Here is an 18326-nt window from a genome sequence, read left to right as displayed (position 1 = left end):
ATGGAATTTTTTTTTTTACACAATACATCACGCATTCACATCGGCCAGCAGATCGCAGCCATTTCGGCGCATATCCTACTTTTCGCTGCTTATTATTCCAAGTCACACGGGTATTTTGGTGGACATTTTTATCTATGCCAATACAGCAGTCCCTGCAATGTACGGCCCCCGGCGTGAGCGGACACCTGACATGTACGGACACATTTGCTCCGCACGGAGTGTTTTCCTTCTATATTTGCCCCCCCTTAAACGGACACCTGCAAAACGTGGACACGGACACTCATTTTCGGTCCCAACAGCAGGTCATACCTCCAATGTACGGACAGACCATTGTCAAATTTTCACCACAACAAAATCGATAACAGAGCAGTCCGGCTCTTGGTGCAAAGATCACAGCCACAATGGCGTGACGACAGTCACTGGTAACTTGAGTGCACCTGTACCAGGAGGGGGGGTAGTTTTGGTCAGGAGTGGAGTACATGGCACTGCGAAGATGCCAACATGAAACTGCACTGTGCTCTTTATTCTTGTCTGTTGGACGTAAACAACAGAAACCACAGTCGATGAAGGTCCTGAGCGAAAGAGAGTGTGTAACCTCTTTCATTGACAAGATACTCTTGTTTCCCCTCAGCCTTGACCAGTGAGTCGGTTGCCTAATCTGTGAACTCTTCAGTTGTCTTGCTGTGTCAAAAGTTACGACACAGTCAATTGGTTTTGCTCTGAGTGAACAGTTGGAGCTGACCTCTCTGGCCACAGCCCAACAGTACATGGCTGGAGGGAGTGAGAGAGAGAGGGAGGGGGGGGTGGAGGGGTAGCTGGCTAAACTCTGTGGGGTGTCCGGTGTCACTGCATGTCAGCAGGAAGAGCATTGGAGAGAAATAGAGAGGTGTACTCTTCCACACAATTTCCAAGCATCAGTTGTCACGGCTTGGGGTAGGCATTAGTGAGGGAGCGTGGGAGCTGTGTTATGTACAGTGTATTTCCGACTGAAGAGTGAAAAGTCACTGCCATGCCACATGATCGGCATGCAGTCAATAAAGCCAGACAAGATGAAAATAAATTACATGATTATGACATGCAGCTCTATCTGCCGCTATTTATTCAAACTGGGTTTCAAGCTTATTCTTGCAAAGCATCTGCACACGCTCCTCTGTGCTGTGTTTGTGTGGCTGCTTTCGTATGTCAGTGCATGGTGAGTGTGTTCACTGCCTTGAGGATTTATTTTATCTCTTCTTTTCAACACTTTTCATACAAATCATTTTTACAGAACGTTTAAAGAAGTATTGGGAGTTTATTGTTTAGTAGCCACAAGAAGTGATTAGCATAGACTCAATCCTGTTGTTTGTGTGTCTCTGTGTGAGTGTATGGGGGAGGGGGTGGTGTGGTCACCCCTCCCGTGACCGGACACCTGCAATGTACGGACAGTTTTGCTATGGCCCAAGGGTGTCCGTTCATGAGAGGGACTGCTGTACAATTTTGCCAGGAAAGACCCTTTTGTCAATCGTGGGATCTTTAACGTGCAACACCCCAATGTAATGTACAACGAAGGGACCTCGATTTTTCGTCTCATCCGAAAGACTAGCACTTAAACCCACCACCAAGGTTAGGAAAGGGGGGAGAAAATGGCTAACGCCCTGACCCAGGGTCGAACTCGCAACCTCTCGCTTCCGAGCGCAAGTGCGTTACCACTCGGCCACCCAGTCCACTCATGTATAGAACCATATGCCTGCAAGAAAATAGCGAATGGTAAAACATTCGTATATTCCTCAGACAAACTTAATTGCCTTTTCAAGAAAGGAGAAATCAAAGTACTTACGTAATTTCTGCCATGGTGTCTTTATCTTCCCCGAACAGCCCATACTGAAACAAAGAATAAACACATTGAACTACGAGTAAAACTTTTATTTCTGTACACTTATAGCTCCAGGGTCACACTCTCACATTCTTTAATCTCTTCATGCCCAAAGCCTTCAGCTGAAGATCAATCGCAACTTTCAAACTCTCTTTATCAGTGATCTTTCTTGATCGTTCTCTCACACATACATGTTACGTACTCTCTCTCTTTCTTCGTTTAACAACTTTAATATTTTTCAGCTTTAGGCCTTATTTAGAGAGAGGGCTGGACGTAAAACAAAAAAACCCATATATACTTGTTTATCCATTACCACCATTGACAAAGATTTTGTCTTGTCTTGCCAGAGCTTCTAAGACTCACTCTCATTTTCAGCGTGTCTGTTTCATTCTTGGTCCTGGCCAGTTCTGATTTCACTCTGTCCAGTTCCTTCATGTGAGCGGACTGGATCTCCGAGTCGCTCAGTTTCATTTCATACTCATCCGGACCCAAGTCGGCCTTGTCAAATCCACGTGCCTCACAAGTCTGTCGTAGGTTTCTGCAACAAAATCTTTCAAGTGTTAATAACAGATTCATTTTGCTCAAATTTTGGCTTTGGCTAAAATGGAGAAAAAGCTAAATTATGTTATGCAAAAGGAACCTGTGAAGCTTACGTTCAAGGAAGAGAGCAATTTACCGGTGACTCTGATAACATGAAATTTTGTATGTTTTACAAATTGCAAAATATATATAAACAAGCATGCAGTGCCATCCCATTCAAACACTCCCCTTCACTCTTTTAGCCTCTTATAACCTCCACCTCTTTTCCCTGTGTAAAAAGAACCATAAATCAAAAAAGGCTATAAGCCTTCTGACAAACCAGCTCACACCCACACATGCACCACCATCACAACATCCCTTTCCACTACCACCCCACAAGCACTTACCTGTAAGCAATCAACAGTGCCTCATAGCTGTGTATGGTTTTCGCCATGCGCTCTTTATACCCGCGAGCAGCCTCGCTCAACTGTGCCTCACGCTCTTTGTGCGAGCGACGGATATCCTTCAACATGCCGTCACAGTAATCACGCAGTCTGTTTTGTGGATGATTCGCCTGGCCTTTATCGACAAACTCCTGTTTTGATCAAACAAAAATTCCAATAAATATTTGTATCACTATCAGATTTTTAGATTTTCAAACACGTCTTCTAATTTCCTGCCTGATGTCATAAATCCAAATCACTATAATTATAAGTGCACACACCATGTAGAACGCTTGAACCACAAGCCAACATAGGATTAGAATAATGAAACAATACAGAAGCTACTAAGTCATAATTATATTGCATGCATGACTCTCCCTCTCCTACCACCACCACCACCCCCCCCCCCCCCACCACCACCCCCCCCTCTATTGGTATCTGCACAAAGTAAAAAAGCATTGAACTGTGGAATATAAAACAATGACCTGAGTACGGAAATAGACGATCTTCAGAAATAAGTATAGTTTTTTTGCGTTATGGGCTGTTGACGAGTTAAGGCCCCTTAAAAACAATGGCTGGGGAAAACGATGCGACGGAGTCAGTTGAAGCGTGCAATCGGGGCCATCACAGTGAAAAATGATCTCTCTGCATTTTCAGCAGTGCGCACGCAAAATAATTATGCCCTCAGTTTCTTTTAAAAATACATGTATTTACATCCCAGCTAACTATATTTTCTGCAATGATTGCTTGTCTGCAGTGATTGCTGGTCTTGTGTGTTTGGCCAAGATGATAAGACCTGGCACTGACAGAAAGAAAGAAAACAATGAAAAGAAGGAACAGATCTGTACCGCTATGTCCTCGACGTATTTGATAAGACGAGCTCGGAAGTCTTCACCCAGATCCTTGGCCTTGTGCTGCAGACGGTTCAACTGTGTCTGCAGTGACTCCTTCTCTCCACGAATGGTGATCAGTTTCTGTTGCAGCCGAGACAATGATATGATTAGATATAATCTTATGTCTTATGATAGCTTGTACAATGCTATTTATAATGTTAGCCCCTCTGATGAGAGGACACCCGTCCCATAATTGTCTATTACTTTAAACAAGAAAAGATAATGTTCTGTTTCACACAGACATTTTTCTCTGAACAGCAAAATCAAATCATTTGTAGTTACATTTAAAAAAAATGATTAGTACATGTACATACTTTGTTCATGTCAATAGGAGTCTGTCTGTCTGTCTGTCTGTCTGTCTGTCTGTCTGTCTGTCTGTCTGTCTGTCTGTCTGTCTCTCTCTCTCTAATATCCTTTAGAAAAAAGTCTGGAACTTGAAAGCACAAAAGTCTGGAACCTTACTGTTGTTATAACCACAAGAATGATTTTGCCGTCTAATGATCCAACACTGTGTGAATGCACATTAGGAAAAACGTGTGAACACAAAGAAGTGGTGCATATTTTCAGAGTTGAGCAAAACCAATGGCTTACTGCGTTCAGTTCTGAGATCTTTTGCTGTCGTTCTCGGGCCAAGTTTCTGTTCTCTGCAAGTTCTTTCATCACAGCTGTCCTGTAAAATAAAAAGTAAAAAGTGTTTAAGTAAACAGAAAAAATAGACAGAGAGTCTTACAGACACCCAGAGAGATGGAAACAGTCATGGAAACATGCATACAAAATATGCATTAAAACAAAGGCATTGCATGCAGTCACACATATCTCCCACACTACTGGTCGCCCTAAATTACCAGTGCTAACACACCTGAACATGGACAATAAAATACAGATGTCAACGTGCCCCTGATGGAATAAAATAGAACATGTTTGGTAAACTCTGTCAGACATTTTATTGGCCGTAGACATGTTGCGCCCCTTCGAAACAACTAGTGAGCCAAACAATCATCGCTGATTTGTCGTCTCAAGCGATCATGGTGCAGTGTCCACTCAATATGATGCCTTATAGCTTTTCTTGTAAAAATAGGAGCTCATTATTCATTGTGATAGAACGATTGCTCGAGTCTATACATGTAACTTAGCTCCATACAGCATATGTACGATAGAAATGTAGTAATAATTTTAACGTCAGATGCACGTAAACTTTGTCTTTGGCTCAGGAGGGTTGATACCTGAGAAAAATGAGAAAAGAAAAAAAGATATTTCACGACGTACTGTACATGCAGGACATGGATAAACATGAACATGAGTCATCCCATAACACTCACAGACGATGCTCCATCTTCTTGTTCTCGTCTGCAAGTTCTCTCCTCATTCTTTCTATCTCAATGTCGTACTTCTTCCTGTTGGCAAACAGCTGTAAAACAATACAAGAAATATAGTGTAAACTTTGTCTTCAGTAAAAGCACAAACACAATTTATAAACCAACCAAACAGATCTCAAACATGATTCAGCAGGATTTCTGTATGTGTGTGTGTGTGTGTGGATGTGGGTGTGTGTGTGTGTGGGTGTGTGTGTGTGCGCGCGCGTGTGTGTGAGTGCCTGTTAGTCTTTGTGTGTTTTAATGTGCGTTGGTCGATCCGTTTGCATGCATGCATGTGTGTCGGTCTCTGAGTGGGTCTGTCTGTTGGTCCGTCAGTTGGTCTGCATGTCTGTTCTTGTCTATGTCTGTGTACATTTGTTTACACAAATGAAAATCCATACAAAAAAATTAAAAAATAGTTTTAAAAATAACAAACATTAACAAAAAACACTTACAGTTTGTTCCACATGATCTCTGTCAGTTTGGTTGCCGATAATGTCACCAGCCTGTGTGAAACAAAGACAACAGTGGGTTGTTATTTCATACATCACTGGCCCAAAATTAACTTCAGAGTTAGTCTTTTAAAGTTCAACCTATAGCCACTCAGTCGGTGGTCCTTGCCCGACCTGAATGAGAGTTTGAGAGAAGAAATGCACATGTTTTGCATAGGCATGCTGACCCCTCAGAAAGTCACATTAATACACAATCTAGTGATAATAATTAAATCATATAGTGCAAACGGCAGAATAATTCCGTGCTCTCCATGCTCTAATATACCTTCGAAAAACATCATGCACTTTTTGTCAACACTAACATCTACATTTTAACAAAATTAAAAAGCAATCGATGAAAAGAAAATACAACAACACAACATCAAGAACCTTACAGCATAATAAGTAGTATACCAGCTGATATTAGACCCCGTGTCCAAAGAGGAGATGCAATCATAATATTAGCAAACTCTCTCATCAAAAGGACATTTGGGGAAATGACTGAATATGATACAAACTATAAACATTCCTTTACTCACCACACTGTCATTCTCTCATGATATGCACTCAAGTAGAATGACGCTTGTAGCAAATTCATGGTTTAAATAATTGTTTACACAGAAACAAGATTATCTTCAATATAAGCATTTACTGTAAACACTCGAGATCAATCACCAAGAGAAAATCACAACCATACACAATTAACTCACATGTTGCTCCTTGTGAAAGCATTGGAAACAGAAAAAAAGTATCCTCTTATATATCGTATGGATATTAAATGAAGCAACATAAAAGCTGAATACTCAAAACACACACATCATCTACACTGTGAGACACTGAGGCACATACAGATGCACACACGCAAACATGCATGCACACAAAGACGCACACATGTAAACATGCAAAAACACACAGACAATTTACACACACACAGACTCAGACACGCACACACAGAAGGTGTAGGAATACAAAAACAGGTGAATTACATCAGATTGGAGGTTGCGTGGGGATGAGGGGGGGGGGGGGGGGGGGGGATAAGGTGATAAGGTTGCCATACTGGACCAAGACCGTCAGTAACAGAAAAATTTCAAATCATTATAAAACTTCACAAATAATCCTGCTTGATGGACAATTTTCAGATATAACTCTGATGGTTTTCTTATGGGCTGTGGAAAAGAGTTGTATCCTTTCAAGGTGAGACGCGCTGCGCTTTATAACTCCGGCATTGGTCTATTCTTACCTTGATTTTTCCACCAGAGTTTTTAGCAACAAGGGCTCGAATGCGGTCAATCTCGGAATTGGCCTCACTGGTCTCTGGGTCACCGTTGGTCAAGATGGCTACTTGTCTCATGAGGGCCGCCTTGTTGTTGACCAAGTTCAGCAACTCAATGGCCAGCTCTTCATTCCGTGCCAACTGTCGTAGAGTGAACGAGACAGAGACAAAGAGAGATTTAGCTGGTTAATAATAAAGACACTCTGTGTGAATAGAGAACAGTTATTGTGGAGCATGAACTGCTGCCACCTTTTAGCTCTCAAGAATGATTGTAAAGGAAGAACACTAATTTTGAAGTGTTACAACAGTAAAACAATGGCACAACCACTAACTCACCATTGCTAAGTACAACACACTGAGGAATTTATACATTATTTCTACGCCTGCAGAATAAAAGAAATTTAAAACAAAGAGTGACCTGACCAAACAAAGACAAAACAAGTCGCGTAAGGCGAAAATACAACATTTAGTCAAGCTGTCGAACTCACAATGAAACTGAACGCAATGCAATTTTTCAGCAAGACCGTATACTCGTAGCATCGAAAGTCCACCGCTCGTGGCAAAGGCAGTGAAATTGACAAGAAGAGCAGGGCAGTAGTTGCGCTGAGAAGGATAGCACGCTTTTCTGTACCTCTCTTCGTTTTAACTTTCTGAGCGTGTTTTTAATCCAAACATATCATATCTATATGTTTTTGGAATCAGAAACCGACAAGGAATAAGAGGAAAGTGTTTTTAAATTGATTTCGAAAATTTAATTTTGATCATAATTTTTATATTTTTAATTTTCAGAGCTTGTTTTTAATCCAAATATAACATATTTATATGTTTTTGGAATCAGAAAATGATGAAAAATAAGATGAACGTAAATTTGAATCGTTTTATAAAAAAAATATTTTTTTTTACAATTTTCAGATTTTTAATGACCAAAGTCATTAATTAATTTTTAAGCCACCAAGCTGAAATGCAATACCGAAGTCCGGCCTTCGTCGAAGATTGCTTGGCCAAAATTTCAATCAATTTGATTGAAAAATGAGGGAGTGACAGTGCCGCCTCAACTTTTACAAAAAGCCGGATATGACGTCATCAAAGGTATTTATCGAAAAAAATAAATAAACGTCCGGGGATATCATTCCCAGGAACTCTCATGTAAAATTTCATAAAGATCGGTCCAGTAGTTTGGTCTGAATCGCTCTACACACACACACGCACAGACAGACATACACACACACACATACACCACGACCCTTGTCTCGATTCCCCTTCTATGTTAAAACATTTAGTCAAAACTTGACTAAATGAAAAAGGGTACCTCTTTTTGGTGCTCCTTGGTGAGAGCCAGATAGTTTGTCTTGAGGACGACATACTCGTCGGCCAGATCCTTGCGATCCTTCTCCACTTCGGCCAGTCGCTCCTTGGCGTAGGTGGCGGATTTCTTGTGCTTGTCTCGCTCCGCCTCCAGCTCCAGCACGTGATTCTCCAGCAGAATGATCTAGAAAACGGCAAGATAAAAATACACAGTGGTAGCTATAGTGTTAGGCTCTGTAACTATGATGAGGACACCTTAGAGTGAAGGGCACCTATTGACTACTGGCATAGTTGATTGAAACAGACAGATCCAAACAGTGTTGTTCCCATGCCTCAGTCTCGAATGTATGTGTGAGTTAGGAGGGCCTGCATGAATTCCTGTATTCAAGGCAAAAAGACAGAAACAGGATGCCAGACCTTTGTTTTGTTTGTTTGTTTGTTTGTTTGTTTGCTTAACGCCCAGCCGACCACGAAGGGCCATATCAGGGCGGTGCTGCTTTGACATATAACATGCGCCACACACAAGACAGAAGTCGCAGCACAGGCTTCATGTCTCACCCAGTCACATTATTCTGACACCGGACCAACCAGTTCTAGCACTAACCCCATAATCCCAGACGCCAGGCGGAGCAGCCACTAGATTGACAATTTTAAAGTCTTAGGTATGACCCGGCCGGGGTTTGAACCCACGACCTCCCGATCACGGGGCGGACGCCTTACCACTAGGCCAACCGTGCCGGTTGCCAGACCTTAAAGAACAAGATCAACAGACAACATAATAATTTTATCCCACAAATATTTTATTGCATAAAATGAAGTTAAAAGAAAATAGTTTATGTAGTCTTTGTAATGAAATGGATTATATTGAACACTTCTTTTGGAAATGTTTTGGGAAAATGAAATTGTTTTGGGAAAATGTTAGAAGATGTATATTTGTTAATACGGGAGAAAATATCATATTAACAGAAAAAGATGTATTGTTTGGTTATTCTCCAGAAGTGCAAACCCCCATAAACAAAATTATTAATCATATTTTGCTCATTTCAAAAATGTGTATCAGTAAGTATAGATATGGTAGGCCTATTGATATAAATGTGATGTTAGGATATGAATTAGCGTTGAGATATTTCAGTATTGTGTAAATGTTGAAGGATGAATGATGATACGTTGTAGACGGATGCTTGAATTTTTTTTATTAAATAAGCCCAACAATGATGTGCTTCAAAAAAGATAAGCAAGATGGACTATTCTGAAACACATTGTTTTGTGAGCAAAGAACAAATCCACACCAAAAAACACCTCACCTTGTTTGTGAGTTCAAATTTGGCAGCTTCAGCCTCCTCGCGAATCTTGTTGTTTTCTATCTGTATGTCTACCAGTGACTGGGAAACCTTTAAATAGAAAAAGAGAAAATAATGTTAAAAAGTTTGATGCACTTAGGTTCACAAACAAAGAAGCATTTTCATGTCACGTACAGCTTGGCCTCAATTTAAATGACCTCCAATATAATTATTAGCCAATTATTAGCCAACTATACGAAAAGCGGGTAATTTAGACACACAGCAATACCAATTTCAAATTCACAAAACTTGTGAATTGTATATTTCACATGCTTTCAAAGATGCTAATGTGACACATCATATTTATCAAAACTAGCATAACTTCTTATAATGGAGAAACAACTGCCTAAAACCATTCATAAAATAGAAAAGTAAAAATAAGAAAAACATTTTCTTAACAATTCTGGTCACAAAGATCTTGAAACAAGGCCAAAAAGATTGTTTCTCCATTTTAATGTACTCATTTAAATGGATAAAAAGTGGTATTATTGCTATTGTTATTTAAAAAAAACCACAATTTTTACAATTGGCAACACAATGATCACTTGCTTTGAGTTTTTCTTCCTCGGACAGGAGAAGCTGTTGAGACAGATCCGTCCTGGTGTTAGCTATGTCACCAAACTTATTCTGCAGTCTGTCAAGACGGAGCTGTAGACGCTCATTCTGGTCCTTGAGCACCAGCTGTGGAATCATCCCAACAAATTTAGTCAGTAAAGTAGAGATTGACGCATCCAGTCAACATAAACAGTTAAATACTGTGGTATCCAAGATGAAAGGACAACATTGGGACTACCTTAAAGTGTCCTTACAATGCAGGTGGATTTCAGTTTCACAACAGGTACATTTTGGTCAGGTTAGGAGAGCTAGGGAGTCTCTCTCTCTCTCTCTCTCTCTCTCTCTCTCTCTCTCTCTCTCTCTCTCTCTCTCTCTCTCTCTCTCTCTCTCTCTCTCTCACACACACACACACACACACACACACACACACACACACACACACACACACACACACACACACACACACACACATATCACAGGTTACTGAGCCAAAATCCGGACAATTTCAGCTAAATTTACAGACATATATGCATACACTTAATCAATAATGCACACAAAAAGGCTCCAATCCTGAGAAAAAACAGTACACACACACACACATGCACGCACCCGCATGTGTATGCACGCACACACACACAATGTCACACACACAAACACACTTATAAACATCATGTACCTGCAACTTCAGTTTCCTACAATAAAGTCATGACTTAGCTTTATGAAATCACTCCTCTATAAACATCACAGTTCTAAGTCCTACTGCTTACGCATATAAAAGACACACGAAAACACATGGTGATTATTTACAAACAAATAAACAGCAATACTGATGCATTCTCTAGATACTGACTCTGTCCTACAACTAAAAACTAAAAGTGAGTGATACTGCATGTAAGCAACTAATGCTACGAATACATTTTCAGTTACCTGAAACTACAGGAACTTCTTCATTTAAACCTATTGATCTGAATTATGATTTAAATTTGGTTAGTAACTATACTTTTTCAGAACGTTGTTCTGCAATTACAATAATTTCACACATCTTACATTCACACACAATAAAGTATATACATACATGTATATGAAGCAAAAACAGATGCAGTTCAGAATCAGTTTCATAGCTTTATGCCTAAGTCTTACAAACCTTTTTTTCCAAAGGTAAGCGTACATGAATGCCGTTTTTCCGAGTTACTGTCACAAATTACTTCTAAAATACTTCAAGCCAGCACTTACAATTCTACTAACAGATATTTACCATTTTGCTAGAAGCTTTTTAGTCATTACTGTCCTTCACAATGGTGAATCTTAATTGTCTTCATGAAACGGTCAAAGGCCTTATTTATTACCAAAGTTCAGCTTCAATCAAAAACAATATACTACAGCTATGGCATGGTGAAAATAAAAGGCTTCAACACCTGGCTACTAATCTATTAAGCTACAAAATAAAATAAAAGTCTATCTATTTCATATTTATACTGTGACCCTTTACATTTTCAGTCTGCAGACGCCGAAGATCGTCACCGGAATCATCATATTTCACAGTGATCTGACATACAGAAACATACTTGCAAGTACTGTAATGCACCTTGGCTTAGCCTTTTGAGAACACTGATATATATACCTACAAATATGTATAATGTAAATAATGTTTAGGGTGTGGGTGTGTGTGGGTTTGTTTGTTTGTTTGTTTGCTTAACGCCCAGCCGACCACGAAGGGCCATATCAGGGCGGTTGTGTGTGGGGGGGGGGGGGGGGTTATATACTTGCGTTGCTTGCATGTGTGCAATGCACGACCCTGTGTACATAGCACGCATGCATTTGTGAGTACTGTATGTAAAACTGTTCTGTGAATAAAACAGTTGCTGCAGAGTATTTGTGTTGGTCATCATGAGAAATTGCTTGTGATGTGTTTTGAAACGTAATCCAGGACACAGATATGCACACCCAGGGACGTAGCATACCCACAACATTTGGTACGGCGAGGGGAAAAAAAGCCGATTTGCTAACCCCAGGTCCATTGATCGACGTAATGTGGATGTGTAATTGTGAACTCACTGTTTCTTCTCACATCTGCTTTTGTTCTAGTTATTACCCCTGACTGATTTATGAGGATGTGATCATCATCAGATTTCTTTAAAAAAACAAGAAGAGCAAACGCTCGATCGAGTCACTTTCGCAGTTCTGAATATTATATGAGGCATCAGATGGACAGGAAGAAATTGCTATTCACAACACAATACAGATGTAAATAATTTGATGTAAAGAATAATCCTATAAAGTTTGAATCAAATCCGATGAATAGTTTCAGAGATATGATATTTCAATTTTTTTCCTTCAAGACATACCTGTGACCTTGAAAAAGGTCAAAGGTCACCAAAGCAGACGTCAAAGTGTAGAGGTCACTGGGAGTCACGTTCACATAAAATTTGAGCCCGGTCACTTTTATAGTTTCCGAGAAAAGCCCAACGTTAAGTTGTGTGTTGCCGAACAGAAAAGGCTAGTTATCTCCCTTGTTTTTCTGATAACGTTCGTAAAAGGCTACAGATGTAAATACTTTGATGTAAAGAATAATCCTACAAAGTTTCAATCACATCCGATGAACTTTGTCAAAGATATAAAATGTCTAATTTTTCCTTTGACGCTGACCTGTGACCTTGAAAAAGGTCAAAGGTCAACGAAACCATCGTTAAAGTGTAGAGGTCATTGGAGGTCACGACTAAACAAAATATGAGCCGGATCGCTTTGATAGTTTCCGAGAAAAGTCCAACGTTAAGGTGGTGTCTACGGACGGCCGGCCGGACGGCCGGCCGGACGGACGGCCGGCCGGCCGGCCGGACAGACTAACACTGACCGATTACATAGAGTCACTTTTTCTCAAGTGACTCAAAAAAAGTCTAAAATTTGGTACGGCGATTGCCGTACCCGCCGTACCACGTCCTACGTCCTTGACACCTATTCACAAACTTGTCTTAAAACAAATTAACAAAGGCACACAGGCACACATTCACAGACCAACACAGACAGAAAAACGCAAGCACACACACTCTCTACCTCACCCCTGCACACTAAACACACACACACAGTTTCACATCTCACTCACTCAGCCTCCCCCCTACAGTAACACACACACACACACACACACACACACACACACACACACACACACACACACACACACACACACACACACACACACACAGTTTCACATCTCACTCACTCAGCCTCCCCCCTACAGTAACACACACACACACACACACACACACACACACACACACACACACACACACACACAGTTTCACATCTCACTCACTCAGCCTCCCCCTACACACACACACACACACACACACACACACACTCACACACACACACACACACACACAGTTTCACATCTCACTCACTCAGCCTCCCCCCTACAGTAACACACACACACACACACACACACACACACACACACACACACACACACACACACACACACAGTTTCACATCTCACTCACTCAGCCTCCCCCCTACACACACACACACACATACACAAACACACTCACACACACTCACACACACACACACACACATGTCACACACACACACCCACACCCAGTTTAAACCCTTACATTTTCTGTCTGCAGACGGCGGATCTCTTCGCCAGTGTCATTGTAGACAGGGGCGGTGGTGGAGGAGAAATGCACGGGCCCTGAGCCCGACTGCTGCTTGTGCTCCAGGATGCGGGCTTCCTTCTGCACCAACAGGCCCTGAAAATACCACACAGTCCAACTTCTCTTTAAGCTCGCATTAAAGTCCTGTGCATGATTTGCAATCTTCATTCATAATTTATTAGTATAAATGAGTATAGAATTGATTTGTTGAATTTTTGTAAGGCGCTTGGAAATATGATTAGATTTGCGCCATATAAATTCCCCTAATTATTATTAGTAGCAGTCTAAACCACAGATTTACACAGGAGCATGTGAGATAATAAACTCCGCTTAAAATTTTGTTTGCGCCACCAGTACCACGTACAAGACAAAAATTTCTTGAACACCCATGGATTCAGAATCAACATGAATGCATTTGGCAGTGTCATCCAATCTCTTACACTCAAGACCAAGATGCACAATGCCTAGTTTCATTTGAAAAGCAGTATATTTTGTCAAATTAATAGAAAGATCGAGGGACAACAGGTTTTCTCTCATTACAGGCACCACAGTTATAAGCACACAATTTGAAACACGTTACCTGAGCTAAGTACACAATGTGAAACACACATTACCTGAGCTAAACCGTCGTTGACGATGGGGAAGTTACGGATGTGGGAGAGATTGGTACAGAACTTGAGCACGCCGTTGGATATGTCTGGATCTGTCTTGGCTTTCAGGCAGATGAGCGCTCGAGTCTTGAAGTTACCTCCGAGCTGTTCTTGAAGGAGCTGTGTTAGCTTGGAGTCACTGTCACATTAAGAAACGGGATACATGAAAATCGCGTGCTCCTACACTCTATTCCAATATTCTCAGACACAATTAACACACCCATTTAACTCCCCTCAGAGGCAATTAATTGGCTCAGCATTTCCGTCTTTGGTGCGCTGTCTCTTGGATTGAGTTTAGCCATGCTTAGGCCATTCACTTTTGCACTAGCTCTTTCCATCCACATCTCCTTTGCCAATCACTACAGCAAGTCCGTCCCGGTGTGCAATTATAAGCTCCCAAACCATGCCTAATCCCTCATTCTAGTGTCTTCCTAACAAATTGGGCCTGACGTACTCTCTTGTTCATAAACAGAGAACTGAGATGAACAAGCAAACACAATGAACAAACATTTAAGTGCATGCATGCACATGTAAGTAACCCACCGAGCGACTGACCAAATAACCAACACGAAAATACCTGTAATATATATATACCCTGTCAGAAAAGGGATGGCTGGTGAGACTGGTGCAAGGTGACATGACCGAAACTGACAGAAGCCTTGGTCAGTTGCACCCCTAACCCTCACCCTACCCCTGGTCACAGGTGACCAGACTGAGAGTGACCAAGACCTAACTCAGTTTTTGACACCCCTCCGTCCCCTAACCCACACACAGAGAGACTTACCCGTAATGTATGACCCTGTCAGGAAAGGGATGGTTGGCGAGACTGGTGGTGACCTGACTGAGCGCGATCAAGGCCTTGCTCAGTTTTGGCCCTTCCCTCAGCTGAACCTGTGTGGGGTCCGCGGACAGCTTCTCAAGGCCTGGAAGCTCTACGATGGTGAACCTCGACTTATAGGGCTGGGGGTTGTCTCCCACTTTCTGTATAAGAATGGAACGAAACATGTAATCACTTAGCTTGAAAATGGAAAAGAAACTGGATTTAATGGTTTTCTTCCACGACAAAACAGCTGACAGCTTTATGTTTCAGTCTACTTTGATCTGTGGGTCTGGGAAAAAGAGGGAGTGGGTGGAGGGGGAGGAGATGGGCAGTTGCTGTCGTCTTTTCTCCAGAAGGAATTAAGATTGATACAGTGGCACAGCATCAAGATATTAAATGTTTTTTAAATGGAAAAAAAACCGACGCATACAAATTAAGGATAGTGAAATTCTACTGTTGTTAGACTTGAAATTTTCTTCTATTTTCAGAAGAGTAAAAAGAAAAGAAAAATGTTGTTTATTTTCCACCTGCAGGTAAAGAAACTTTTTTTTCAAGACTTAAAAAATACAAAACCGCTTTAATCAAATAAAAATGAGAGTTGACTGTACACCAGGTGATATCATAAACACCAGTGCCTGCATGTACGTCTGACTTGTGAATAGAATAATGCCTATGGGAAGAAACACTGAAACAAACATAAATGAGAGAGAGATCTAGAGACGCATGCAGGAACAGGAATGCCGAAGTGAAGTGCGATTGAAATGGCAGCCATTTTCAAAAACTGTTCAACAACCTTTAACCTTTCACAAAATCCGACAGGAAGCCAGCATGCTTATAGAAATGTTCGAGCTAGCCAGTGGTATGGACTGTCACTTTCTACACAAAAAATGTCAACTTCTATTTGTCAAAATTGTGTTCTTTAATGGCAGTCAAATCCTTTAAACTGGTACAGATCAAACATTCGGTCTACACAGAACAAATCTACCTGACATTCTCGAAAAAACAAATCATTCTAATACAAAACCAACATCCTTACCTCGCAAGCTAAATATCACAACCACTTTCATGGCCTAAAACTAACAGCAACAAATCAAAATGAACGTTCCCAACGAAGAAACCATAATTCTTACCTTCCCCGAGCAAACAAAAGTGATTCCTCTGTACTGTCTACACTTAGAATTGCAATAACTCAACTCTCGAATCAGACCAGCCAATATCTTCCCCTCCCGTTCAATACTTCTGCATTGACCCCAGCTGTTGTGTGTGAACAGGTCCCTTGTATCAACATCATAGGCACCTGATGTTGCAAGTCTTGGTTACTTAAATGAACGTTTGATAGTTTTATCTTCAATGACTCAGCACGGTTGGCCTAGTGGTAAGGCGTCCGCCCCGTGATCGGGAGGTCGTGGGTTCGAACCCCGGCCGGGTCATACCTAAGACTTTAAAATTGGCAATCTAGTGGCTGCTCCGCCTGGCGTCTGGCATTATGGGGTTAGTGCTAGGACTGGTTGGTCCGGTGTCAGAATAATGTGACTGGGTGAGACATGAAGCCTGTGCTGCAACTTCTGTCTTGTGTGTGGCGCACGTTATATGTCAAAGCAGCACCGCCCTGATATGACCCTTCGTGGTCGGCTGGGCATTAAGCAAACAAACAAATAAATCTTCAATGACTGCATAGTCTCAGGTGCCTATGAATTCTGCAGGAGGTACTATAGTAGTTATATAGCTATATATAATTCCAAAAGCACAGACAGTTAAACATCCATTTTACAAACTGATTTTAAGACCTAAAAGTTACTCAAGTACACTGTGATTTTATATACCAGAGGACGTACCTCCACAAATTCAAAGTCTTCTTCCCAGGTATATTGCAATATGTGAATTCCTGGGTGGTTATATATGTAGATTATGTACATAATCCCTGCAGATGGCGCACAAACAAATTCACAACAAAATTCCGAAGAAATCCTCCTTGTGGCTATACAGTGTGTGAGCAGCAGGGACTTTGAAAACGTTAAAAAATCTCTATTAGTATTGTATAATACAATTGAGTCTATTCACATAAGTTTATCCTTATCTGTAGACTCGACCAAATAACTCCAGCTAAAAGAAAGGACTTAAAACCTTCCAAAGAAAAACTGAAAGTATGTTCACATAATATAATGTACATGCATGTATTCACGTGCCTGTGATTAGTTATACACTTTCCTTCCAGTGTGACTGGAATATAAGTTGGGACTGTCTTACACAAAGCCACACAATGCTCAGCTGACACTGTGGTAGTGTCAGTGATATAGCTCGCAAACAGATCTGAGTGTCCCCCCATATTTCTTCTTTCAGGTCTCAGCAATATGTGTGTTTGGAATCACCGAGTATTACAGGGCCAGGACCGTTTGATCATACCGTGTGTGGTTTTGAGTTATATTGTCTTACTTGTAAATCATTAGATCATGGTTGTGAAAAAATATATGGACATATTATAAGATAAATGTATCCAAGGCTACCCGTACGAAATGAACTTATAGAAAACTTATAGGAACTTATAAGAAACTTATAAGAAATGTATAAGAACTTACAACCCCTGTTTCCGAAAATACACAAAATCCCAATTCCCACCAACTAATAACAAACAAACTAACAAACAAACAAGGGCAACAGAAATTCAGATTAACTGAGGGCACAGACAGAAAGCTATTGTTTTCTTACAGCTGAAAGGAGTTCAACAAAAGTAAAAGATATTTAAACACAAAACAAGTCATTTTGTCAAAGTCAAGTGAGCAAAAAATTAACATCTCATCCAACCATTCCTAACTACCATTTCCTACTCTATTTCACTGACTCAATTCTATTCCAAATAAATTTTGCAAATATCAGACTAACCTTCTACAAGAAGGCGCACACCCAAAGACAGCACACCAAAGGCTTAACAGATACCAAACGTTAGAACCTAGCTCATAGTCACCACAGAAAGGCTTTACAGTATTCACCACAAGATATATCATGATTCAGACTCAGTGACTGGTAGCCCAGAGAACGACCGTGTTATAGCTCTGTCTGCATTGTCATTTACCGCCCTCATGACTTCTATTCAACTTGAGTGAAAGGGTGCAAAGCTTGAACACTGATATCAGCTTTGTAAGTTCTCTTCCTCCCTTTAGAAAGCAAACGTTTACCACC

The 18326-nt window shown here is 40.9% G+C and overlaps 1 protein-coding gene and 1 long non-coding RNA gene across 3 annotated transcripts in view; both read right to left on the bottom strand.

Annotated features, from left to right (window-relative positions):
• Positions 1–18326, bottom strand: part of LOC138967042 (uncharacterized) — a 96846-nt gene that overhangs the window by 33951 nt on the left and 44569 nt on the right. The window lies entirely within an intron of this gene.
• The window catches only part of LOC138967037 (coiled-coil domain-containing protein 78-like), a 28239-nt gene that overhangs the window by 4450 nt on the left and 5463 nt on the right, over positions 1–18326 (bottom strand). Inside the window, exons 5-19 of one of the 2 annotated variants that reach the window (XM_070339497.1) lie at positions 15114–15310; positions 14294–14468; positions 13638–13775; positions 11516–11572; positions 10021–10152; positions 9436–9522; positions 8136–8315; positions 6794–6967; positions 5518–5568; positions 5027–5115; positions 4299–4377; positions 3663–3788; positions 2779–2966; positions 2216–2390; positions 1817–1860 (exon numbers count right to left, since the gene is read on the bottom strand). In XM_070339497.1, the coding sequence (XP_070195598.1) occupies positions 1817–1860; positions 2216–2390; positions 2779–2966; positions 3663–3788; positions 4299–4377; positions 5027–5115; positions 5518–5568; positions 6794–6967; positions 8136–8315; positions 9436–9522; positions 10021–10152; positions 11516–11572; positions 13638–13775; positions 14294–14468; positions 15114–15310 (1892 nt within the window). The remainder of the gene's footprint in view (positions 1–1816; positions 1861–2215; positions 2391–2778; positions 2967–3662; positions 3789–4298; positions 4378–5026; positions 5116–5517; positions 5569–6793; positions 6968–8135; positions 8316–9435; positions 9523–10020; positions 10153–11515; positions 11573–13637; positions 13776–14293; positions 14469–15113; positions 15311–18326) is intronic. The other variant, XM_070339498.1, reaches the window with a different exon arrangement.

The sequence above is a fragment of the Littorina saxatilis genome, linkage group LG5, assembly GCF_037325665.1.
Source record: "Littorina saxatilis isolate snail1 linkage group LG5, US_GU_Lsax_2.0, whole genome shotgun sequence".
Lineage (NCBI taxonomy): Eukaryota > Metazoa > Mollusca > Gastropoda > Littorinimorpha > Littorinidae > Littorina > Littorina saxatilis.
Note: the sequence above shows the minus strand (reverse complement) of the source record. Positions and strands in the feature narration are given on the sequence as shown.